Source organism: Camelus ferus, chromosome 32 (assembly GCF_009834535.1).
Source record: "Camelus ferus isolate YT-003-E chromosome 32, BCGSAC_Cfer_1.0, whole genome shotgun sequence".
NCBI lineage: Eukaryota > Metazoa > Chordata > Mammalia > Artiodactyla > Camelidae > Camelus > Camelus ferus.
In genome coordinates, this window is record NC_045727.1 from 3,143,096 (window position 1) to 3,169,159 (window position 26,064).

General features: G+C 32.8%; 1 protein-coding gene across 11 annotated transcripts in view; it reads left to right on the plus strand.

Annotated features, from left to right (window-relative positions):
- The window catches only part of IFT81 (intraflagellar transport 81), a 158,286-nt gene that overhangs the window by 103,076 nt on the left and 29,146 nt on the right, over nucleotides 1-26,064 (plus strand). For 10 of the 11 annotated variants that reach the window (XR_004316785.1, XM_032472222.1, XM_032472215.1 and 7 more), the window contains 3 exons: nucleotides 3,068-3,231; nucleotides 4,553-4,648; nucleotides 9,243-9,389. Coding sequence is in view for 10 of the 11 variants with exons in the window: in XM_032472222.1 (XP_032328113.1) it covers nucleotides 3,068-3,231; nucleotides 4,553-4,648; nucleotides 9,243-9,389 (407 nt within the window). In the remaining variant the exon portion in view is untranslated. The remainder of the gene's footprint in view (nucleotides 1-3,067; nucleotides 3,232-4,552; nucleotides 4,649-9,242; nucleotides 9,390-26,064) is intronic. The other variant, XM_032472223.1, reaches the window with a different exon arrangement.

Consider the following 26,064-nt stretch of genomic DNA (forward strand, 5'->3'; position numbering starts at 1 on the left):
TATTCAAGTGCTCAGAATCTACTGGGGAAATAACAAGCACTGGGCAGTTACAGTGCAGTGTGACAAAAACACCGATGGAGCTCAGCACAGGGTTCAGTGAGAACAAAGAGGCAAAGAGCACCAGACCCTAACGAAGAGTCAAATGGCTTCCTGGAGGTGTGGCAGTTGAGTTGGGTTAAAGCTGGAGAGGTAAAGGAGTGGAAGCCATTCCATGCCAATGCACAGTGACCTGAAAGAACACAAATAATAGTGAGCTGAGCGAATGACAGAGAAAGAAGTGGAGATAAAAGGGCAAGCTTCTTCTGACTGCTTGTGTTTGAAAAGAAGGCAAGAGAGGGTGTGTGCAAATGATTGAAAATTGAGGGAGGACAGTCGTGTAGTGGTGTTTATAGGCTGGAGGAAAGAGTCAGACAAATGAAGATTTGAAGATTCAGGAGGAAAAAGGGAAAATTGGTAACAGCCTTTCCTGTGTCCTCCCTTGTATTCCATGTGTTGCATTGAATGTTCTACAGCAATTACTGCAATATGTTCATTGTTGGCATATCTGACTCTGACTCAACTAAACTCCAGGCTAGTCCCCAAGTCATAATTGTTCTTCTATTTCCATGCTTTAGCACACTAGATTACACACAGCCAGCATTCAGTAAATAACCTGTTAAATAGTTAGGAGGTGGGAGTAAAGACTTAAATCCTAGATAGGAAGAAAATGACCCTTTCCACAGGTGGGAGGGGAGTCAAGTAAGAATAAAAATGGCTGAAAATATTAAAATAAGATATGTGTGCAGTATGTGTTTTTTGTGGGTGGACAGGAAGTGGGGAGTAGGAAGTTAAGGAGTTCTTGCTTTGTTCACATCTTTCTGGGAAGCAGAGCCTTAAGCATTATATTCAGCAGCCTAGGAAAAGAATAAATTAAGCTGATGTTCAGTTGATTCATTTAGTTTAACAGGATCCATCTAAATTTTTTAGTAACAAAAAATGACTTACAAAAAGTTTCTATTTGCTTAAATAACATAAAAGTTTTAGTGTAACAGTATAATTTGTATTTTTTTACAGTAACAACCATATTATAAAACATTCACTGAAGTTAATTTACCTTTATACTCTACATATTTGTGAGATTTATTATGTAAAACAAGCTATTCATTCTGTTGTAGTAGGATCAGTGAGTTTTTTTTTTTTTAGAGAGTTTTTTTTAACTGAAGTATAGTCAGTATGCAATGTTGCATTCATCTCTGGTGTACAGCTTAGCGAATCAGTTATACACACATACACACTCATACACACATATATATTCTTTCTCATTAGAGGTTACTACAAGATATTGAATGTAGTTCCCTGTGCTGTGTGGTAGGACCTTGTTGTTTATCTATTTTATATACAGTAGCTACTATCTGCAAATCCCAAACGCCCAATTTATCCCCGCCAAGGGTTTTTAATCAGAAAGTTTGCTGAAATCTTAGTGACCTTATATTTAATTTCACCAGGATTTTGAAAGATAACTTGTTAAAAACTACATAGAAACATATATCTGCTTTTTAAGGTATATGTTAAAAATTTTAAGAGAAGAATTTAAAATGTGTTGGTAACTTTATGTTTTCTAACAGCTTTACTGAGGTAAAATGGACGTAGACTACATTGCACATATTTAAAGTATACACTTAAGTTTTGATATATGTATTCGCTGGTGAAACCATCAGCCTCAATCAAGATAACAAATATATCCACCACCCCCAAACATTTCCTTGTGCCCCTTTGTAATATCTCACTCCTGCCCCTCTTTGCCTCTCTGTTCTTCCCCAGGCAACCATTAATCTGCTTTGTTACTATGGATTATTTTTAAACAGGGAAAGTAATATTTAAGAATTTTAAATCTTGAAAAACATTTGAGACCTTGATTCCTTGTGTCTCTGATTACATATGATATGTTTAAGAACTTGAAGATGGAAAAACTAGTCATCTAATAGCCAGAGAAGCCAGGCTGCAGGTTTAATCAGAAACCGTATAGGAATGACTACCTAATTATAAGTGTGATTCATTAAACACTTTCTCTTCCCTCCTTTCCCCAGCTCCTAAAATGGGCTGTGGAGAGGGGGTGATTATAGAGGTGAATGGAAAACTCATGAATTTGCCATTAATAAATTTTTACACATTAATATATGTGTATATATTATGTGCACAGCAGAACTAAAAATAATGTTAAGGCTTTAGGCCAGATTTATTATGCAATCTACGTACGTAGGTTACTTAAACCGGAAATCCACTGTTTTAAAAAGTCGAGCCAGAATTTGTAAATGTGTAATGGAAAGATCTGAAATAAACCTTTTAAATCTCTTGAGGCTGGGAATTTATAACAAAACTATTATTCACTGAAAATCTGTGTGTATGTGTATTTGTGCACTCTGCCAGAATAAGAAAACTATTAAATCTTAAAAATGTAATTTAAGTTGCCACTTAACTGTATATTAATACTTTACAAAATCAAAGCTACCAAACGTGGAAAACTGAAAATGTTTATGAGTATAGGTAATTACTCTTTTTCAAATTTTAACTTATACCTTTAGTAATGTCTTCATTGGTTTAAAGCTGAAGATTATAATGTTTTACCATTTATGAATATTGAAAATATAAATTACATCATAAGTACTGTGAAAGGAAAAGGATAAATGACTGCTTCTAGAGGAAAGAACCTGGGTTAGATTTCATTTGTGTTTTAATTTGGTTCATGGATTCCTTAAATACTTAGAAGACAAAACAGGACCTGATGATATATTTGGCTCTGCAAATGTTATTTTTTCATATTGTGGAGTATAAAAGAATTAAGTGGTAATTTGGAATGATCATGATATTACTTTTTCTGTAATTTATTCTTCTATGTAAATTGTCCTTCATTATCATTCTAATTAACATCAAAAATTTCAATGGCCAATCTTTTACTGTTCTATATAGATATTATACAGAATGCTTTTGATGGATATGCCCTACTATCCAGGTCTTATATTTTAAACTCTACAAAGCATCACTGTACCAGCTCTCTTGGGCTGAACATTCATTTATTTTATTTTTACAGGCTTAATGAAGAGGCTAGAGGAGGAGATAAAGTTTAATTCATATATGGTAACTGAAAAATTTCCTAAAGAATTAGAGAACAAGAAAAAAGAATTGCATTTTTTACAAAAAGTGGTTTCAGAGCCTGCTATGGGCCATTCTGATCTTCTTGAACTTGAATCTAAAGTAAGTAACAATCATCTTCTTTTTATAGCTCCCAAGTTTAATCTCATCCCCAGTCTTGTGAAAATTATGTGAACTGCTCTCTGTAGTGTGCTACTTTGACTCTTAAGTTAACCTGTGCTAAGAGTTGACAACTCTTATGAGTTGTTCTTTATGAGAAATTATAGCATGTAATGCTGTTACTTAATCCACATGCTGTTACGAAAACCTAGTCAACTGATTAGGAAACTTAAGTAACTTGGATGTATAAATTAATGCGTATGATTGACTCATGGTTTTATATATACTCATAATCATTTAGATGGCAGTTTTTTAATATTTTAAGTATCATTCATTTTTATTTCCAAGAATAATATTATAGCAATTTTATATTTAAAGCTAATGTTTTTTATTAGCTTTTTATGCCTGCTTGAAATTACTAAACTTTCTTGTACTGCTCATTGAAACCTGATAGCATATTTCATCTTTGTTCTCCAGAAATAAAACACTAATCAAATGTACATTTTTAAAATAATAATTAAATATCATGAAAATTAACTGAAAAGTTTTGATTGCAATCCTTTAATGTGCTCAATAGTCACTGCAATTCAATACATAGTTCTGACCATTTTATTCTTTTAATTTACATATAGAAATTCGATGTCCAAGTCAGATTTGGCTCAAATTTAATGTCATAGGATTAACAGGATAATTTTAGTCTTTTCAAAGAATAGATATACTGAAAGCCAGTTAATTTTTTTTTAATTGAAGGACTGTATGCTTCTACTGGCTTTATTCAGTTTTATTTTATTACATTTGGAAACAGTTTAGATTAACGAGTAGGATAAAGGACAGCTATCATAGAACCATAGATGATTCATTAGAACAGGAAGGATTTTCAGATGTTTATGTCAACTCTCAGCTGGGTTTGTGAATTCCTTGTACTAAGTCCCTGGGAATGTTAGTCAAGATTTGCTGTAAGTGGTAACTTACAGTTACTTGAAAGTCACAGCCTAGGTGAAGGGATAACTTAAGATTTTTAGAAATCATCCTTTTGATAACAATGTATAAATATTTCATGTAGAATACTTTAGGATAACTTAGACATGGATGGTTAAATCCATGTAAGTAATCAAATTGTGTCAATATGTATCATGAACTATGAAATACAAATTGTTTCTAAAAGTAATCATAACAACTCGCTCATAACATTAATGGAACTGTTCCTCCCATCAGAACACTGATGATAACAACTGTAAGTTCAAAGCTTTGTTTGGCCAGATGTCCCTTAGTTTATGTGATCATAGGGAGAGTTTTAACCTTTTTAACCTTTATACTGTTTTAGATAAATGAAATAAACAAACAGATCAATCAGCTGATTGAAAAGAAAATGATGAGAAATGAGCCAATTGAAGGCAAACTGTCACTATATAGGCAACAGGTAAGCCCATTCTTTTTGGCCCACATATTTAGATCTGTAATCTTGTTGATAAACATCTTCATAAACATGGTCTATGTTATCATTAGTCTTAAAGTGAGAAGAAAGTAAAGAATCAATGTTCTTCTGTCATTGTTAATCTCCAGATTATAACAAAGAATTGGTGGAAAAGCCACAAAAGACGCAAGTTCAAGTTTGAAACTCAATATATCTGATAATGCTTAGTTTCCTGAGCACCTGCCAGCTGTGGTGACAGAGCTCTTTGTGTTTATATCTGAGTGTGGAATTTGATTTTTTTATATGATAGGTTAAGTGATATAAATCAAAATATAATCTTTAATGAAATAAAGGCAAAATACTTTTTCAGGTTTAAAGTTAGTTTGCACATAGAGAAAAATTTAAATTTAGTGCTAAGGCATTCATCATTTTATCCACAAATATTGAATCATGAGGGTATATATATTGTTATGTGTTTCTAGATGAGTCAAATGACAACTATAGATTCTTAGATAACAAGATTCTTAGATAACAAGAACCGAGGCAGGAAGAGTTTTGTGTGAAGAATGATCTGTAACCTGAGAAGATACTGAGCTACTTAACAAACCATTATTCAAGGATGCTAGAATTTTTTAAAAACCTTTTTGTAATGGAAAAATTTAACCATATACAAAGGTAGAGAAAACAGTTCGATAAACTCTCGTGTGTCCCTCAGCTATAGCAGTCATGGCCACTCTTGTTTTGTCTAGACCCCCAGCCCCAACTGGATTATTTTGAAGCAAATCTTAGGCTTCATATTATTTCATCTATAAACATTTCAGACTGTATCTCTAAAAAAATAAAAGCTTTTGAAAAACAACATACCACATTTGAAAATTTTAATAATTCCTTAATATTGGGAAATATCCCAATCAGAGTTCAGATTTCCTTGTCTTTTTTTCTCTTTCTTATTTTCTATTTTTTTTAGCAGCTTTGTTTTCATTAGGATCCATATAGGATTTATACACTGCATTTATTTGATACACTTAAGTCTCTTTTAATCTATAGGTTCTCTTCCCCACTTATTTATACATTTATTTAATCATTTTCTTGTGATTTACTTATTGAAAAAACTTGTTTATTTATCCTGTAGCATTTGCCATAGTTGGTGCTTTACTGATTGCAACCCTGTGGTGTCATTTTAAAACATTCCTCTATTTCCTGAATTTCCTATATATTAGAACTGGAAGCTTGAACAAATTCTGTTTTTAAATTTTTTGGTAAGGAATACTTTCTAGGTGGTATTTTGTACTTTTCATTTTGAGGGAATAATGTATGGTTGTCTCTTTTTTGTGTGATGTTAGCAGCCATTGCTTATCATTGCCTGTCCATTAATTCCATTAGGGATTGGAAAATGTTGATACTATGATTACTTCTTCATTTATTAGCTGGACCACTTCTGAAAAGAGAAACCTCCTCTCCAACTATTTTGTTACCCTGAGTTACAGTTTATATAGGAGAGTCAGGATACATGCTCTTTCTTACCTTTATTTATTGGTCTTCAAAACGCATTTGTTTCCTCAGTGACAGCAATCAGTTAGGGTTAAGTGATCAGTTAGGGTTAGTTTTTAATTTTTTGGTTGCATGTCTGTTTCATGTTATTATGAATCATAGATACAGTAAAATTTGATAAGTTTTAAACATTTCCCTTAATGATGCTCAGATTGCTCCATTAGCTACTAGAAGGCTTTTCAAGTTAACTTCTGAGTCCTTGTACGATTGTATTTGTCTTTGTTGATGTCGTTGCTTTCTAGTATGATTATTTCTAGGCTCATCTTTTACTTTCTTACACTAGTCCTAGAATTAGACTTTCTTCTACAAACCCCATTTGTTGTAGTAGGAAATGGTATTTACGCACCACAAACTGGGTATTAGGACTCCTTATTTCTGCTGGGATGGCCATTGTTTTTAGGTCTTTTCAGTGAACAGAGCTAGGAAGTATTTTTTCTTTTTCTGTCTCATTAAGTACACCATGTATTCATACTAACCTTTCCAGTTCAGACTACTGGGTTTTTACTTAATCTCATCAATCTCACATCTTTCTCCTTATCCTACATTGAAAATTCTGGTTCTCAGTAACATCAACATAATTGAATTCATTATTTGCTTTATATAACATAATTCACCGCTCCAACATAATTCATCATTTGCTTTAATACATACTTTACACACAGCAGTTTCAAAATTAAAGTACTGGTACTACCACCAAAAATATGATTACTGCTGAAAATTATTTTTCAGTTTGTTTTGTCTTTAGGATATATTCCACTAGGGACATATAATCAAATAACTGTTTTAAAGTCACTTTGGAATAGTTCTTCTGTATGGTTATGCCACCAATTAAAACTCGATCTGCAAATGTGTTTATTTCAATTTTTAGGGATTACTTTTTAAGGATTAATATCTATACCCTTGTTTCTGTAGGGTTCTTGGCCTTTTTTCCTAGTTTTACAAACTTTTTATAACAGGAATATTTACTCTTTATCTAGCTTATAGATGTAACATTTTCCCATCGTTTGGGAAAAAAATTTGCATTTTTACTTTGCTCATGGTGTTCTTTTGCCATGGGAGAGTTCTTCACTGCTGTGAAATCAAATTTATCATTTTTTTCCTTTATTATTTCAGATTTCAAGTCATATTTAGGAACATTTTTTTCCTTCTTACAAGTTATGGAGAAATTTACTCAAGTTTTCTTTTTGGAATTCTGTGATTTGATTTTTTATATTTAAATCTTTGGTCTATTTAGTATTTTAGGGGGGAGGTTTCATGTATGGTATTTATTGTATACGGCTATCCAGTTGTCCAATTTTCCCAATACCAGTTAGTAAAAAGTTCATTTTTCCCCTAATGAATTTGAGATTCTTCCTCTGTTTTACTTTAAATTTTTAAATGCTATTGGATTTATTTTTAGATTTTCTCTTGTTCCACTGACCTGGCTGTTTATGTACCCATATTAACTGTTTTAATTATAAAAGTTTTATAATCAAGTTCTAATATCTAATAAAACTATCCACCTTCACCCCTAGTTGCTCTACTTTTTCAGGGTTTTCCTTACAATGCTTATTTGTATGTTCTTCCAGATAAGCTTTATTATCAATTTGTCTAGCTCTGGAAAGAAATCATGCTTTTAAAAGTACTGCGGTTGCTTTATATTTATCAATTACCTCAGAGCCTGCATCTTTACAATATTTTCTTCCTATCTAAGAGCATGGTATGTCTCTCCATTTGTTCAAGTTTATTTTTGGGTCTTTCAGGATTGTTTAATAGTTTTCCTCATATGATTTTGGAACTTCTCTTGTTAGCTTATGCTTACATATTTTTTTTGCTTTTGTAAATGAGGGCTTTTCTTTCCTTATATTTTCTGACTGATCTTTGAAAGCTATTGATTTGTTTCCCGTAGATTCTTTTGACTTTTTTTAGGTACATAACCATATACTATGAAAATTCCACTGTTTCCTTTCAAATTCTTACGCTTCTTATTGCTTTCTCGTGTCTAATGGTTTGAGCAAATACCTTCAAGACAATGTGAAATTGTAGTGGAGGTGCTGGGCATTTTTATCTTGTTTCAGACTTAAGTGGAATATTCCCTCATATTTCTCTATTAAATAAGATCCTGGTTTGGGCTGAGGTTTATATTTATTTATTTTATTGTATTAAGAAAGTATACCATCAATTCCTATACAATCCTGACTCTTATCATTCCTCTCTTTTTTTGGCTGGAATAATTCTATAGAGAGAAACATTACTTCATCGCCTGTCTTTTCATTTTTTAAACAGGAAGGACAATAGAATTTTTAAAAGGGTTTGCACTAGAAATTTCCCCTCTTGTCAAATTTATTTGAAGAAAATATTTGTACTGTTTCACTTGAGAAGACGGCTAATGTTTTTCTTACACTAGTACAGCCATGGTTCATTTAAGGAAATCCCCCAAGAATTGCTAACTAATATAAAGTGCTGCGTTTATGGCTAAAAGCAGCCATCTGGATTGTGTAAACATTTGCATGACTCTGGTGAGTCAGATGTTTGATTTTGAACCTGCATTTTATTTGTTAGAATTCCCCAAATGTAATAGATGGTTTAACATTTCATTTTGAAAGCATGGACATTGAATTTAGATAAGATGACATGTGTCGTAGTTTTGAGAATAAAGCATTCTTATTTTCTTCCGATGAGAGGAAACCTACCATGCAGAAAAAAATCAACTTAGTGTTAGCTTCTGTTTACTTACCTAGAATATATTTTCATTAGCATTTGAGTGTTACTTGACAAGATTTTAATATTTTTATTACTATTGCATTTTTGTTTCTCTGCTGATTTGTGCAGTATTTTCAGGGCTTTTGTCCTCCAAAATATTTTTAGGTTGCTGTTTGATATACATTACATGCTCATACTAAATATATAACTAGTGATAATAGGTAGTAGGGCAAGCACTATTGGTCAGGAGAAGTCAGCCTGATACTGAAAATTTAGCTCAGTGAAATCTATAAAGTACATAATTTCACAAGATAATAGAAGGTTGATTGTATGTCTTATTTTACATTCATATTTAATGCTCAATTAGGCATCCATCATTTCTCGTAAAAAAGAAGCCAAAGCTGAGGAACTTCAGGAAGCAAAGGAGAAGTTAGCTAACCTAGAGAGAGAGGTGTCAGTAAAGACAAATCAGACCCGTGAATTTGATGGCACCGAAGTTTTGAAGGGAGATGAGGTAAGTTGAGGTATTTAATAGGACAAAAATATGAGTACTATTTTCATTTGAAACTATTAATGTTCTTCACTTTTTTAGTTCGACTGTCAATAATGGGAAGTAAATTTATTTTGTGGAGCCTGTTTATTTAAAACTGAAAACCCTTTGCAGTAATATTGAGATATTCTTAATATATAATGATAGAAATTTGAGTGATTTTATGAGATAGTGTTCCAAATTTTCACCTTTTAATTAAGTGGATTTATGCTGAATTTGTTTATTATAAGTATTAAGTTATTAAAGTAAAGTCAAATGAGTTAGAACTAACAGATAAGACAAATATTCATACTTGTTGATAAATATAATTCCATAGAGGGCTGAGAAAAATATCATCACTAACTAACTTTGTCAGTAATGTTTATCTGGCCAGTGGGACTAGCACTATTAAAATGTCTTCATTGTAGAGGCTTATAAATTTTAAAAATAGTTATGTTTTACATTGCTATATACTTTACATTTTGAACAATGCTTTAACAGCTGTCATTTCATTTATCCTTCTGTCAGGACCATGAGATAAGTGGGACAAGTAATGTTGTCATTTATAGATGGCTAAACTTAAGCACCAAAAATATAACCCCCATCTCCGTTTCATAAAGTTAGCTCAAGAAGGAGTGGATGAATGAAGCAAAATATCTTGTCTTCAGCTCAGTGCCTTTTTTTTTTTTAGCAAATCAAGTGATAGGTCATATTTTAATTCCTAAACATTGCCTCACTTTACCACTTGTTACAGCTTTTTATTTTTATATTAGCTACCAACCCTCAGCAGAAGCTACTTTGAAAAGCTGCTCCAATCTAAATCTCATTTTTGGCTTTGAGAAGTAATTGAATTCATACTGGTACAAACCGGCAGTGAATCTTCACTTTGCCAAAGACAGATGAATTGTTTCCACAGCACCACTTTTCTCTGGGGCTCCTGATTGTAGCCTCCCAGTGTGCCTTCTAGCTTATTGAGGAGGTAGTGGATTTCAGAAGTCAGCAGTTGATTGAAAAATTCCTTTGGCTTTTAACATCCACTTCCAGATTGCTTTAAGACATGTAAGTATTTTAAATGATACTTGGAAGCCAACAGAGTGTGCTTTGTGACATCCTTGCTATCCAGGAAAAAAAAAAAAAGATTAACATGGAGCAGTTTTGCTTTATAAGAGACCATACCCACTCCTAGCATTTTTATCTTTTCTTGAGGAAAATGCTGCCCAGTTGATAAGAAACACCAAATACTATGGCCATATTTGGCTTGAATAGTACTTATAAATTCAGTATTAGATATTCCCTCTATGCAAATATGAGGGAAAAGGACCTAGTATCAAGCTATTAGCTTTTATTTTTGACAAATTATGGTGAATAGGAGAAATATCTGATGACAGAAAAAGGTATGCTATTTTTTTTAAGGAGAAAGGGATAACTTTGGATATAATAATGTCAACTTAATTTTTAAATAATGCCTGGTCAGGAACTAGAACAAATCAAGTAAATCATTTGGCAGTTACCTAAAAGAACAGAATGTATTGGGGAACATTACGCATAATTTTATAAAGAACAAATCTTGGTAGACCAATTTTGTTTTCTACTTTGATAAAGTGGTAGACCATATGGACAAAAGGGAGGAAGTTTGTTATACTTAAAATTATATAATATAGCTGGACTTCACTGAGGTTTCATTTGGTATCACATGGTAATTACCAAAAAATCATGTTCTTTGCCACCCATCTGTTAATGCAGTTGGTGAGAGGGTATCAAGAAACAGTAGCATGGTGTTTGAAAAGAATACTATGCCAGGAGTCACAGAAGAATGATGAAAGAGAGGGCTGACATTCACTGAGCACTTTTAATACAGGCTCTGTGCTAAATGCTTTGCAAACATATATTTCTTTACTTCTTGTAAGAGATATTACTGTTTTTTCCATTTCACAATTGATTGAAGCTCAGGGAAATTATGGATTCACACAGTTGTGGCCAAGTGGCCACATGGGATCCAGTCTTTCTTACATATTCCTGTTGACCTTGAGCAAATTACTTCTCTATCTGTAAAATGGGAGTAATTGCACTTCATTGTCGTTAGGAAGAACACATGAAATAATGGATGCCCAAGCTTCTGAGAAACTCAAAGGCTAAATCAGTGTATGACATCTGGCATCCAAAAGTAATCATTCCCACATTATTGAATGTGGGAGAAACAGCCTAGTGGAATAGTTAAGAGCCTGGTCTCCAGAACTTGGTTTGAGTGCAGATTCTGGTTTTGTCAGCCCACCAGCTGGGTGACCTTGGGCAGGTTTCTTAGCCTCTTTTTACTCAGCTATAAAATGTGACTGTTATTAGTATATACCTCCTAGAATTATTATTGTGTGGATTAAATGTGTCAATACCTGTAAAGTCCTTAGAATAGCACCAGGTACATACTATATGCTAAATAAGTGTTATTAGTGCTTAATAATTTTATATATTTGTCATTTACTTGGGTGAAGAATTTGAAAGCTAGGAATATAGCTTACAGCTTAAAAATTGAAATTTGTATTTCCCAGATTGGGAGCAATTCAGTAGAAATAAGTATGAAATAGTTTCTGTTTGGATAAATAATTCACACAGAATCAAGATAGAATAAATTAGCACTAATGAGTTATTTTAGCTGCTGTTCACTGGGCAATAACTGTGTGCTCAATCTTGAACACTTTAAAAACATATCCTTGCTGCTGGTCGCACAATATGAATGCACTTAATGCCACAGAACTGTACACTTAAAATTGGTTAAAATGGTAAGTTTTATGTTAAGTTTATTTAGCCACAATAATATATACATACAATATATCCTAATTCATCCTCTTAAAAAAGCCTATGAGATAAATAGTACCTCCATTTTATAAGTGAAGAAACAAGCTTAGAGAAATTTAAGTAACTTGCCTGAAGTCACACACTGAGTTGCAGAGCAAGGATTTGAACCCAGATCTGAATGCCTCTGCAGCTGTGCTTCCTAAGTGAATACTGAGCTATTTTTTTTTTAATTTCTTTATTGAAGTATGGTCAGTTTACAATGTTGTGTTAATTTCTGGTATATTGCATAGTGATTCAGTTATGCATATATGTATATATATGTATGTATATATATTCCTTTTGATATTCTTTTTCATTATAGGCTGTTACAGGGTATTGAATATAGTTCCCTGTGCTATACAGTAGAACCTTGTTGTTTATCTATTTTATGTGTAGTAGTTAGTATCTGCAAATCCTAAACTCCCACTTTATCCCTCCACACCACACCCTACTTCAAGGCACCATTAGAATGAGTTAATTTTAAGATTCATATTTGACTCTAAATAGGACCACATTGTAGGCAGCCATTACTGGAAACGTTAGCTTGCTAAAAACTGTATGACAGCCATTTGTTTGGAAATAAACCTTCATTCCTTGATTATCCATATGTAGTTGATTAATCTTTTCTTGGAAAAATTTAGGAATGTGACTGTGTTAGTAAGAATAAGCATAGCAAGTATTATGCATAATTTATATTCCTTTGTCATTTTCTCTTCAAAAGTCAGTAAGTTTTTAAAGTTCAGTATTGAAATGTGCATTTTGATGCTTCCTATGGCCATTAAAGTTCACATTCCAGATGTTACATTTTGTCTGAGAATTTAAACTCTTCTGATTTCAGATGACAAGTGCTACAAGTATTTGTTCTTTACTAGACTTTTTCATTAGTGTTCCCTTGATTTTTCTTATTAATAAAAGATAGAGGGTAAAAATGCTTCTTTCCATTATACTTTGGCTACCATTTTAATATTTTATTTTCATCATATTGCCTTGTAGGCAATATACAGGAATAAGCACAGGAGTGTGTTTATCTCTTATCCTGCCAGACTTCTGACATAGGTAGGAGTTTCTCTAACAATTGAAATTATGTTCTCAGTGATAAAGATTTTCTTACCAGTCTAGTCTATCTTGATTTCTTTCTTTTTATTCAAGTATTTGATAGGTGACAAAAAGGTTATGTTTAGAGACTACAGTCTTCTATTATAACTAAAAATTGATAATAATGAATATCTAACTGTCCTTTGTATCTTGAATTTTTATATTGGATTTAAGTGCATAATAAAGTATAAATCTCATTGAATTGATATTCCTAAAGAATTTTGATTGCTATTATCTCTGAGATAAGTCACCCCCAAAATGCCATGGCACTTTGCCCTTGATCCTGACCTGTTTATTCTTATCAATAATATAGATTAATAAGAAATGTTTATTATGTAATTAGAGTGTGCCATACGCAATGCTAAGCTTATTATATACATTATCTCATTTATTCCATTGAACAACTCTCTGAGATAGATACGATTATTATTCCTAGTTTTTACAGATAAAGTAACTGTGGCACACAGAGGATTTATGCTAACTTACTCAAGGTCAGATTGCTAGTAAGTAGTGGTACCATAATTTGGATTGAGTAGTCTGGCTCCAGAACCCTTAATAATTTTTACATGACAGGAGGCTAGAAAGAATAGTCAGTCAAGGACAGATGATAGAATTGTGATTCAAAATCATCTTGGTAATTAGGAGCATTATGCTTAAGCAAACGAAATGCCATTAATGGGATTATAAATAAAATGTCATAGAATGAGTTTTATCTGTAGCTCAAAATCACCCATTAGTAATGCAGTCTTTAAAAAATCAAAATATTTTACTCCATTAATAAAAACGCAGTATCCTATTTATGCTAAAATTATGCCTGGAATATTATTTTACATTTTTGGCTTCATGTTTTAAGAGAGACATAGTCAAGCCAGTGCCTAGATGAAGGTGACTAAAACAGATGACAAGTCTGGAAACATTCATAAAAAGAATTAATTATGTATTCACTGAGAACAAAAAACTAAAGAGAGACATAATAGGATTGCATTTAAATATCAAAAGGATTATGAGGATAATGGAGTGCAGAAAAGGGTTAACAAACAGGTCTGAAACTATTCTTAGAAAAACTTGCTTGTAAGATTGGCCCTTGGCTGGCATCTGGGAACTTGGATTTTAGAAGGATTCCCACCATTCCTTGATAAGGATGGCTCATGTGCCTAAACTGTATGTACAAAGAGTGTGGTTTATGTTGAGCACCTGCTTTCTTTCCTTCTTGGAGTCTGGAATTTTGGTATGGGCTAGGCAGAGTACGCGTACGTGACCAGCCCCCAGTAGAAACCCTGGGTGCTGAAGCTCTAATGAACTTCCCTGGTTGGCAACATTTCACACGTATTATTATAACTCATCGTTGGAGGAATTAAGGGAGAAGACTCTTGGAAGCTTGCCCCTGGTTTCCTCCTGACTTCACCCCGTGTGCCTTTTCCGTTTGCTGGTTTAGCTTTGTACCTTTTCACTGTAATAAAACATAGCCAAGAATATGACTTTATGCTGAGTCCTGTGAGTTCTCCTAGCAAGTCATTAAACATCAGGATGGTCCTGGAGACTCCTAATACAGATGGATTAGTATTATTCTTGTTTTTGGATGGAATGTTCTTTATAGACCTATTAAGTCCATCTGGTTTAATGTGTCACTTAAGGCCAGTATTTCCTTATTGATTTTCTGTCTAGATGATTTGTCCATTGATGAAAATGGGTGCTAAAGTCCCCTATTATTATTGTGTTGCTGTCAGTTTCTCCCTTTATGTTTGGTAATGTTTGCTTTATACTCCTATCTTGGGTACATCTATATTTACAATCGTTGTATTTCCTTGTTGGGTTGATCCCTGTATCATTATGTAATGGCTTTCTTTGTCTCCTGTTATAGTCTTTGTTTAAAGTCTGTTTTGTCTGATGTGAGTATTGCTATCCCATCTTTCTTTTTGTTTCTATCTGCATGGAATACCTGTTTCCATCCCTAAATCAAACTGAATTCAACAGTGCATTAAAAGAATCATGACCAAGTAGGATTTTTTCCAGTGTATAAATAATAATAATAAAATGAAATAGAATAATTTTTTTAAAAATCAGATTATACAATTAATACTTGAATATATTCTCATGATATGAAAATCAAACAATACACATAAAACAAAAGTCCCCCTTGATTACGTCCTTCCCCCATTCCCAGCCTCTCAGACATTTTTCCAAAGAAAAACCACTGCTACCAGTTTTGAATACTCTTTCAGTCCTCTCTCTGTTGATAGATACAGATATAGATAATAATGTTTTGTGGATTTAAAAATATGAATGGTGTACTATGTGTATTATGCAACTTGCTTTTAATAACATGTCTTAGAGATTTTTCATGTCAGTAAATGAAGAAGCTATTCTCTAGAGGTTAAAAGAATCAGCTCTGGAGTCATCTGTGTGCAGATCTTTGCTCTGTTCAACCTTAACATGTTACTTAACTGCTCTGTGCCTCAGTTTCCTTGTCTATAAGGTGGGAATAATAACAGTCCTCACCTCATACGGTGGTTGTGAGGGTTAAATCAGTTAATATAACTAAGCAGAACACAACAGTGGCTGGCTTATAGGAAGCACTTCATAAATATTACCTACAGTTATAATAATAGTTATCTTGTACTTTAAAAAATTTAACTGCTATGTTGTGTTCTATAAAATGTATGTATAATTTCTTTATTCCCACCAAGAGTATACGAGAGGATCTGTTTCCTCTTTTACTTAAAACAGCACTTGATTCTGGATCTTTTAATTTTTTTGTCATTCTGACAGAATTTTGTTTTAATTTTCATCTTTCTTGATTGAGATTGAACATCTGTCCACATACATGTTTGGTCATTTATATATCTTTGGTCATTTTCCTGTTTATTTTCGTCACTTTTTCCTAATGAATTGAATTTTTCTTATCTATTTGTCATATTTTTATAAATATTCTGTGTATTAACTGAGGTAATTGGTATCTTCTGGTATGTCATTTGTCTCTTAACTTTGTATATGTTGTCTTTTGTTACACAGAGGGTTTTCTTCCCTTTTTTCCAGACACTTTTATTGAGATATAATTACCTTACAATAAACTGCTTATATTTAAAGTTCAAATTGTTACTGTTTTTCCAAGTTACGATAACTTTATGTATTGGGACAGCATTTGAATATTAAGTGTCCTTAGTTTTCCATAATTTGGAGTGTGGTAAAAGTGTTTACATAGAGATATTTTACTTTATGCAGGTTTTAGGGTAGAAGAGATAGAAAAAAACAGAGTGTTATAGCATAGTATAATAGTGATGTTCATAATTATGACTCTTAGTTGTCAATAAAAGGTTGCTGTGGTTAATATGATTTTAGAATAAGAAAGAGCTTGAGTGGCATCTCTCCCAGGAATTTTACCATGTTCATTTTTTCCCAGCTCATACCCCCACATCTCTGAAATATATTCCTACAGCACTCTGTTCATGTGTGTTGTAATATACAACACACTTAAGAGCACTTATTCAGTCTCTGCTTCCCCTAAGAAACCAGTAAACTCCATGATGGCAGGGCCATCTCTCTTTTTCACCATCATTTACTTAATAGCTGGCGTGTAGTAAGACGCTTGGTAAATGTCAGAGGTGGAAAGGCAGAAAACCTAAATAAAAGTATGTAATCTAATCTAGATACATAATTTTTCATTAGAAAGTTGGTAATATTTTAAATGTCTTGGCACTGAAGTGCCAAGACAAATTTATATGTAAGTCTTCATTATTATTTATATGTAAGTCTTCATCCTAACCATAGTTGTTTATTTTACTGTATAAAGTTATTTTTACATACCTAGCCAGAAACCTAACTGTGCATTTAATATGGTAGCTTGCTGTCAATTCTTTTGGTAAGTATGATTTATATCCTTTTATAGGCAACAATCTAAGCTTAATGACTTTGTTCCACTTAATAGAAGAGCAAAGAATGGAGGCTATACTTCTGTGCTTCTCGAAGAATAGCAGCGCCACATGGCTACTGATGTTTGCTGTCTTCATCACTTCGATATCTCTGAATCTCTGCTTTAATTATTTGAAAAGCAAAACAAAAAATTAGCCCCAATGATGCAGTGCTAGTATTCTTCTCAGAGCTGTCATTCAAATGAATGCATGCCTTTTGGGTTTAAACTTTTTAATAGCAACAAATGAACTTCTGGTTAAGGTTTCATTGGCATTTCATGCATTGCAAGGTTATTCCTGGTTTATGGTGTATGGGTTTAGAGTTCGTTGTGTTTTCTTCCCTACCATTACAAGAAGCTCAGCTATTTTACAGTTCATGGCTACTTTAAAAATGTGCTTGATCAAATAATATGTATAAGCAGTTTCAGAAAGAGCCAACCAATTCATTCTACGGCTACTGACAGAAATCCTAGAGCTAAATTACAAAGATTATGAAATCGTCTTTAAATACTTCAAAGAGAAGCACAATGAAGATAAGGGAATCCTGGCAAGATTTGCTGCAGCTGTCAGATCCTGAAAAATTAGGAATCAAATTTTGACACTTGTAATTGAATCATCCACCCTTCTAAGTGAGCCCAGGCAAACCTGTGATATTTTTAGAACCTTTCAAATCACATTACACTCTTCAGAGTTCATAGCAGGACCTGAGGCCCCTAAAATTTCCCAAGAGATGGAACAAAACAGAATCAAATAAATTTGACTCAATTCACTGTAATAGAAGTAGGGTATTATTGATGCAACCTAGGTAATGCCACATTTTAACCCAAAATTTGAAAGATTTTCGTAGAAAAATTTTTTGAGAGTTAACTGCTTGGATAGCAGTTGAAAAACCCTTTAGAGATATGGTAACAGCTGTGTGGTTGTGATTTGATTTATAATAGACGCACAGAGACCTTGGATGGCATGATTAACTGTGTTTCACAGATGAATGTTCCTGTGCCACAAGTTTCTATTAAGACAGATTTCTACTAGCATATATCATATGCCTTATTATAGACTCTCTAGAGAATCAGCAGTTAACTATATCCACTACCATATGGAGGTAATTACATTGTTTATGCTTGACTTGGTGAGATTTTCTAATTTAAAGTTGAAAACATAAAGCTAAGAGGTTGGAAAAGGTTAGAATAGTATTTGTACATCTCTATTTGTATATTACACTAGTTATGGTGGGTGATTTGAAGAGACTATCATTTTAGCAGAAAACAGAAGTTGCTTTGAAACACTGTTTTCTTGCCTTAAAACAAATAGTAACTCTTTGAGACCAGACTCTAGCAGGGTCCAGATGATTTATGTCATGAAGCGTGACTTGAAAAGATGGCCTTTTCAGGTTTCCTGCAAGTCTGAATTCAGGCAGGATAGAAACACTGACAAATGGGCAAAGAAGTTGTGGGTGTCCATTTGGGCATATTCATTCCACTCTTGATCAATTGGTGTTACCTCATCTTACACCTAACTCTTGGGCCTATTTCTGTAGTTTTTTGTGCTTAAAAATCATTTGATGAAATAAATGACAAAGATGTGACTTAATTAAGAAGTGGGGGGAAGAGCATGCATATTGGACTAACAGGATTTGAGGACAAAAGTATTCATTCTAATCCAGTTCTTCTAACTTGCTGAACTTTGGGAGTTGTATTAATTTCTCTATGGATTTGCACCTCTGTGAAAGGGAAATAGTGTTTTAAAAAAAATAGCTCTTTGTGGTTCTTAACAGTATAAAGTACTTTTTATATGGTTATCTTGTAAAGTCTTCACAGCTAATTACTGTGGAAATAGTTTCATACCAGATACTGGGGTGGAAATTTTGCAGCAGGAGTAGAGATTGTTTCTGCATAAATATCCAGAATGATATCTGGAATCCAGTAATACTTTTGAGTTCTAGATAAGCTTGAAAAGCATTTGTAAATGGTTACATACTTAGAGAAATAAACTGCCTTGTCCTTTTAAAAAGCTAGCCCAGATTTTGATCATTACTATTAAAGGTTCTAAAACATATTAAATGGATAAAAGGAGAAAGAACATCTGTCAAATTCCATTTTGATCACAAAGTAGCTAAGTTTGTAAAATTGGTCCTGAAGCCAGAAGCTAGCACTATAAAGCATTAATCTAACTGATCTTAGCATATAAAATGATGGCTGCCCCTTAATAAATGACAAATTTAGATTAAAATGTTTATTGGTCCAAATTATTAGTAATAGCTGCTATAATGTGCCTTCATGCACAGTGGCAATCTTTATAGTTCACTTTCATGACAGATTTGCTTGATTGACCTGTACTATTGAACGCTTTTTCCTTAATATTTCAAGGATTTGTTGCTTATCTCCTACCACAGTTCCTTTGAAATATTTTTTCAATTTTTAAATACTTAAGAAATAAATCTCAGAGAATTCACTCATAACCCTACCTGCCCAACACAACAGCTATTTTTATGTCTTCATTCTCTCCCAATCTTGGTTTATATGCATATATACAAAATTTTTACACAGTTGTACTCAGCATATGTAACTTGTAGTTTCTCACAGTAGTGATTGTTCTATTTTAGTTCTAAAGAGCATTGCATCACACCTAGATCTTTACTTTTCTGTTCATTCTAATTACTTGATATCTTTTAAATTTCTTTAATATTTAGAAGGAATGGTAATTATCTCTTATTTCCTAGCTACTCTTTAACTGTGTTCAAATAGAATGACAAATGTTATTAATCATTATCCATTATTCAATTTTTATGGAATTTTAGTACCTTTTATAGATCTTGTTTAAAAATTTACCCAAGATCACTAAGTGGTGGAGCCAGGATTTGAAATTATGTTTCTCTGACTCCAAAGCCCATGATCTCAACAACTCTGAATTGCTTCTTTGACCCTTTTGTACTGCTCCTAGGACCTTTAATGAGTAAGTTCTAAATGAAATTATTTGTGAATTTTTGCTCAGATAAGTTATTATAACACAGAATTATGAGCAAGTTTAATTTTTAATACTCAAAATCTATTCAAAATAAAATTTATCAGCTGTTAGGTTTTTGTTGGTGATGGGCTTTTTGAGAGTAGATTGTTCTTTTAGTTTAATTATAATTTTTTAGGTTAATGCAAATATGTAGTTTAAAAATTAAAACAGTTCTACAAAGCTCATAATGAAAATAATGATTCCCATCTATGCTTCCAAGTCATGCTTCCTTGCGGCAACCACTTTTAATGGTTTTAGTTGTTTCTTCTAGTATTTACCTCTGTATTTCTTTTTTTTAATTGAAATATAGCTGATTTACGATGTTGTGTTAGTTTCAGGCATACAGCAAAGTGATTCAGTTATTCATACATATATATACATATATATTCCTTTTTAGATTCTTTTCCATTATAGGTTATTACAAGATATTGAATATAGTTTCCTGTGCTATACAGTAGGTCCTTGTTGTTTATCTATTTTATATAGTAGTGTGTATATGTTAATCCCAAACTCCTAATTTATTCCTCATTCCCACCTCTGTATTTCTAAACATGTTTATGCCAAAAGTTCTCGATTTTTTTCAGTTTTGGACGTAGTACCATAGGAAATGAGGATTTAGCTCTAACATTCTCCATTCCCTGTGTAACCCCCATACCCATCCATCCTTTTTTTGTTTTGTTTTGGGGGGTAATTAGATTATTTATTTATTTATTTATTTTAATAGATGTACTGGGGATTGAACCTAGAACCTTGTCCATGCTAAGCACGTGCTCCACCACTGAGCTATACCCTCCGCACCATCCATTCTTTATAGCCTTCCAGTATAATTATAATTTTTGGTTTAATAATTATTTACTATATTCATTATGATGATTGTCTAAACATACTGTTTATAGCTGAGCCACATAGTATACTGTAATTATATATCCTCTCTTGTACACTTTTGTTTTTTTCCTTAAATTAATACTGACCTCATTTCATGTTTTTGTTTGGTTAGTTTTTTATTTACCTATCACTCACTCAGCTCTAAACCTTCTGATAGAACTATACAGTTTCTCTCAATATGGCATATGGTCATACACAGTAATCTATTAATTACATTTTTTAAACCATGGATTCATTCTTTCTAGAGTCCCTCTCATTCTGTTTGGGTCTGGGAAAATGAATTTCTAGGCTTGCTGTACAGTGGTAATCTGGGGCTTCACAGTCATTACCCTGGGGATTTCTTGTACCACTCTCCTGTTTTGAATCCCCTGTTCCCCACATACCAAGTCTTCTCTTTCCTGGTTTATTTCCTGGTTATAATAGAGAACGTTCCTTAAAATAGGGACTTGGAAGATTAAATTTGTGTGAGTCTTGCTTGTTTGAAACAGTCTTTATTCCATCCTCATACATGATTGATAGTTTGACTAAATAATGAATTCTGGTTGAAAATCTTTTTCTCTGAGAATTTTAAAGTCACCGTTCTATTGCCTTCTACTGTTTCTTATTGCTCTCTGAGGGTATTCTGATTCCAAGTCCTTTGATGTGACCTTTTATTGTTGTTATTATTATTTTTATTTTACCTCTCCTTGAAACTTTTGGAATTCTCTCTACCTCTGGTTTTCTAAATTTATAAGATTACAGATTTAAGTATAATTATTTCTTTCATTGAGTTAGGCATTCCATTGGCTCTTTTTTTTAATTAAAGTATAATCAGTTTGCAATGTTGTGTCAGTTTCTGATGTACAGCACAATACTTCAGTCATACAGGAACATACATATATTCATTTTCATATTCTTTTTCACCATAGGTTACTACAAGATATTGAATATAGTTGCCTGTGCTATATACCATTGGCTCTTTTAATTTGGAATCTCATGTCCTTCAGTTTTTGGAACTTGTCTTGTATTATTTCTATCTTTTTTTTTTTTTTCTTTTCTCTTTTCCTGGTACTCATTGGTTAGATGTTAAAATATTTAATTTTTTAAAACTGTGTAGTAGTTAAAATGTGTGTGTGTGTTATGTGAGGAGTAAAGAAATATGAGATCATGAACATATATGTACTTTTATTGCTCAGCTTAAAAAAGAGAAAACCTTTGAGGTTCCTTGTGTGCCTCTTCCCTATCCCATCCAGTTTTCATTCCCTCTCAGATGTAACTATCATCTTGAGTTAGGTTTTTACCATTCTCTGACTTTTATTAACTGTTTGGACCACCATCCATTTGTATCCTTAAACAATATGTTATTTAGTTTTCCTAAGCAATACTAATGGGCATGTACTCTATGTATTCTGTAACTTGATTTTTGGCTCTGCATTATTTCCTTGAATCTGTAATTGTTTATTTTCACTGTATATACTATACTGTGTGATATACAGCAGTTTGTTGTATTGTGTTGTCTAATTTTTTGCTATTGCAGTGTTTCTGTCAACATTTTTATGTGTATAAATCCCCCAAGTGACTATGAGCAAGGATTTTTCCAGGGTAGTGTTTCCTAACTTTTTTCAAAATAGGACACTTAAAGAAAATGATTATTGTTCAGCATACTGAAGTGAAAGGACAGGCTGTTTACAGCTGAGAGTAACTGGCTTGGGAGTTCTTTTATAATAATTGGGAGTTCTTTATAATAATTGGGAGTTCTTTATAATAATGTGCAGATTCTGCAAAGTCTGAGTGGGTTAATATCTTGGCACACCCATAATATTTGTGCCACACAAGTGTACTGGAGCATACTCCATTTAGGAAGCTCTAGAGCAGTGCTACTCAAAGTGTGGACCAGTTCCAGTCCACAGACTGTTAGTTACTTACTAACCCACAACCTTATAAGTTAAGAGGAAGGAAGCATTTAGGAACATTTATAGTAATTTGATGTTGTATGAACATTTTTATTATTTTATTAAAGTACCCAGTCCATAAATGGTTAGAAATTTGTAAAAACTAGTCCATCCCATAGATAAGTGTGAGAAGCCCTGCTGTTCAAGGGAGTGGAGCTGGTAGGGCAGGAACTGAGCACAGGTCAACTTCAGTAGGTATGCCAAGTTGTTTTCCAAACTGTTGTTCTAAATTATAAATCTCCCACCTGCAGTAATGTATAGGTGTTCTGCTTCCTCCACATCTTTGATAACAGTATTAAAGGACTTTTTATTTTTGCTAATCGGGTGGGTATCTTATTGTGGTTTTAATTTGTATTATTAATTTGATTACTAATGAGGTTGAACATCTTTTAATATGTTTATTGGCCATTTTGAGTTTTCTGTTCTGTAAAGTGCCGATTCAAGTATTTTATCCACTTTTCTATTGGATTATTTGCCTTTCTCTCATTGATTCATAGATTTAATTTATATGTTTTTGGATACAAATTCTTTATTGGATTAATGTATTGTAAATATATTCTCCCAACTTGTGATTTATATTCTTAATATCTTAATACGTATTTTGATGAACAAAAGTTCTCAATTTTAGCAAAGTCAGATTTATCAGTCATCTTTTTTGGTTTGTGCTTTTTGTGTCTTGTTTAAGAAATCTTTTCCTATCTCAATGATCATAGTGATATTTTCCTATATTCTAGATTTTTAGTTCTGGCTTTCACTTTTAAGTCTATAATACAGTTGAATGGATTTTTATATGTTATGAAGTAAGGGGTCCATTAATTCAATATTCTGTTCCTTTCCCTCAAATTTACTATGCCAGCAATCTATATAAACAAATCCCTTTGAGATCATCAATAATTTTTACAGTATATAAAGAGTTTCTGAGACCAAAAAGTTTGAAAATCACTGTTACAGATGCACAGAAAATGCTCCAATTAAAAACTGAGCCAAAGACAGGCAAGTCATTAAAAAAAAGATCCTCACAGATGTACAATTAGCATGACGAAAAACTGAGATTCCCTAATAAGGAAATGCAAATTAAAAATAAGGTACTATTTTGCATATCAAATTGATAGTTATAAACAGTACTGTAAACAGCCTTAGAAAGGCACTCTGGCAAGGGAGTTTATCACAACCCTATTTCTGGAAGTATGGCCTATAGGAATTATTAAAAATGTGTCTGAAGATTTGGCCTTAATATGTCATCATGGTTGGTTTTTTTTTGATAATCTAAAAAATTTGGAAATAACCTAAAATCCAAATGATAGTTACAAGAAACTTCCAGTGGAAGAAAATCATTGATAAGGCATTTTCTTTCCTCTAATTCACTGGGGGTAGTAGAACCTTCAGAGTGCTTTGATGCCACCTATTGCTTAATTATATAGAACTGTCATTAATCTGATCCCGACTACCTTTCCCCTAGGTAGTTTGTCCAGTGAATGCCAAATAATAACCAATCAGCATAGAGCACATTGAGTAATCGGTGGGTTTGTTCTTTCACCAAAAACATTTATAGCTTTTAGCTTTTAAAAATAGTTCCAGAGCACAGCAAGATAGAGAAGGGGAAAATTGGCCTAGATAATACAGAGGATAGCAGATGAACAGGATTGATTTCATTTTGGGCACTTTGCCCAGGACACTTTTAATAGAACATATAGTTACTCTGGGGATTCTGAGTCTGTGGTTATATCAGGCTTACACATTTATCCTTTAAAAGGAAAAATTACAAGTTATTAGACTCAGTCCATTAGTATGACTTAAATTTTTTAAACTGTTTCTGTTATTCAGCCATTGATCATTTGCTGTATGTGAACTGGATTCCTTAATATTAAAACTAACTTAATAACTAACTAAAACTACCTTTTGAACTTCCTTCCTCTGAAACACAATGTGTCCTTCATTTCTTTCAAAGTTTAAGTTTTAAAAGATGTCTAAACTGGAAATTAGGAGGTTATTTTTATGTGAAGAATAATTAATCTTACTATTTTAAAGGACTTTCTTTGTGTATTCAGGAATCCATCAAGTCTAAGAAAAAAAAAACTACATTTTAGAAATGTTCTACTTCCTATTTTGCTACCTTACAATTTAGAGTTACTGACCTTAGATTTAGCCTTAATTAGGAGGTAAAATATCAACATGGTATTACAGCTTGTGTTGGGATAGTGGCTTTGAGTGAATTTTTCCTCTTTTCTGTTTTCTAAAATTTCAGCAATATGTTCATGACTTTTATTTATAAAATTATTTATAACACCCCAATTAGCCTTATAAAGGACCTTGCATAAAAAAGGCTAAGATTATCAAAGAATTTTCTTATGTTAGGCAATATGGAGGCTTACTTTTGTTTTGAAGTAATGGTTAAATATAATAGGCCAGATTCTTACTATGGTGATTTTTTAAATGATGTAGTTAATAAAAAGGATAGAGCAGGAAAAAATTATTTTATATAGTAGAAAACCCCCTGAGAATTATTAGTACTAATGGTACATAAGAGGAAGGGATTTTTTTAAAGTATTATGTTCTGTTTCAGAAATACCAGAAAATTTTCACATTTGCTTCTTATGTTGAGCTATGCTTTTAATGAGCTGGTGCCTCAGGACCTTTACACCCGCTATTTCCTCTACTTGGAGTACTCTCCCTTGCTTCTTCCTCCTTCCTCTAACATACTCCTACTTCTTCAGTCTTGGCTTAAATATAGTTATTTTTGAGAAGCTTGTCATAATCCATCCCTCTTAAATCTCAGCCACACCTTTCCTACCTTCATCCCAGCCCAGGTTAAACTCCTATTATTTAGTCTCAGGGCCCCTTCACTGCTTCACCATGGTTGTAAACATTGGTTCAGTGTTTGTTTTTCCCAGTATTCCTTTAACTTGATGAGGGAAGGACATGTGAGTATCAGTTTAGAATTGTAGTCTCAGTGTGTGGCACACTGCCTAGTGCATAATAGCTAATAAATAGAACTAATCAAATGAATTC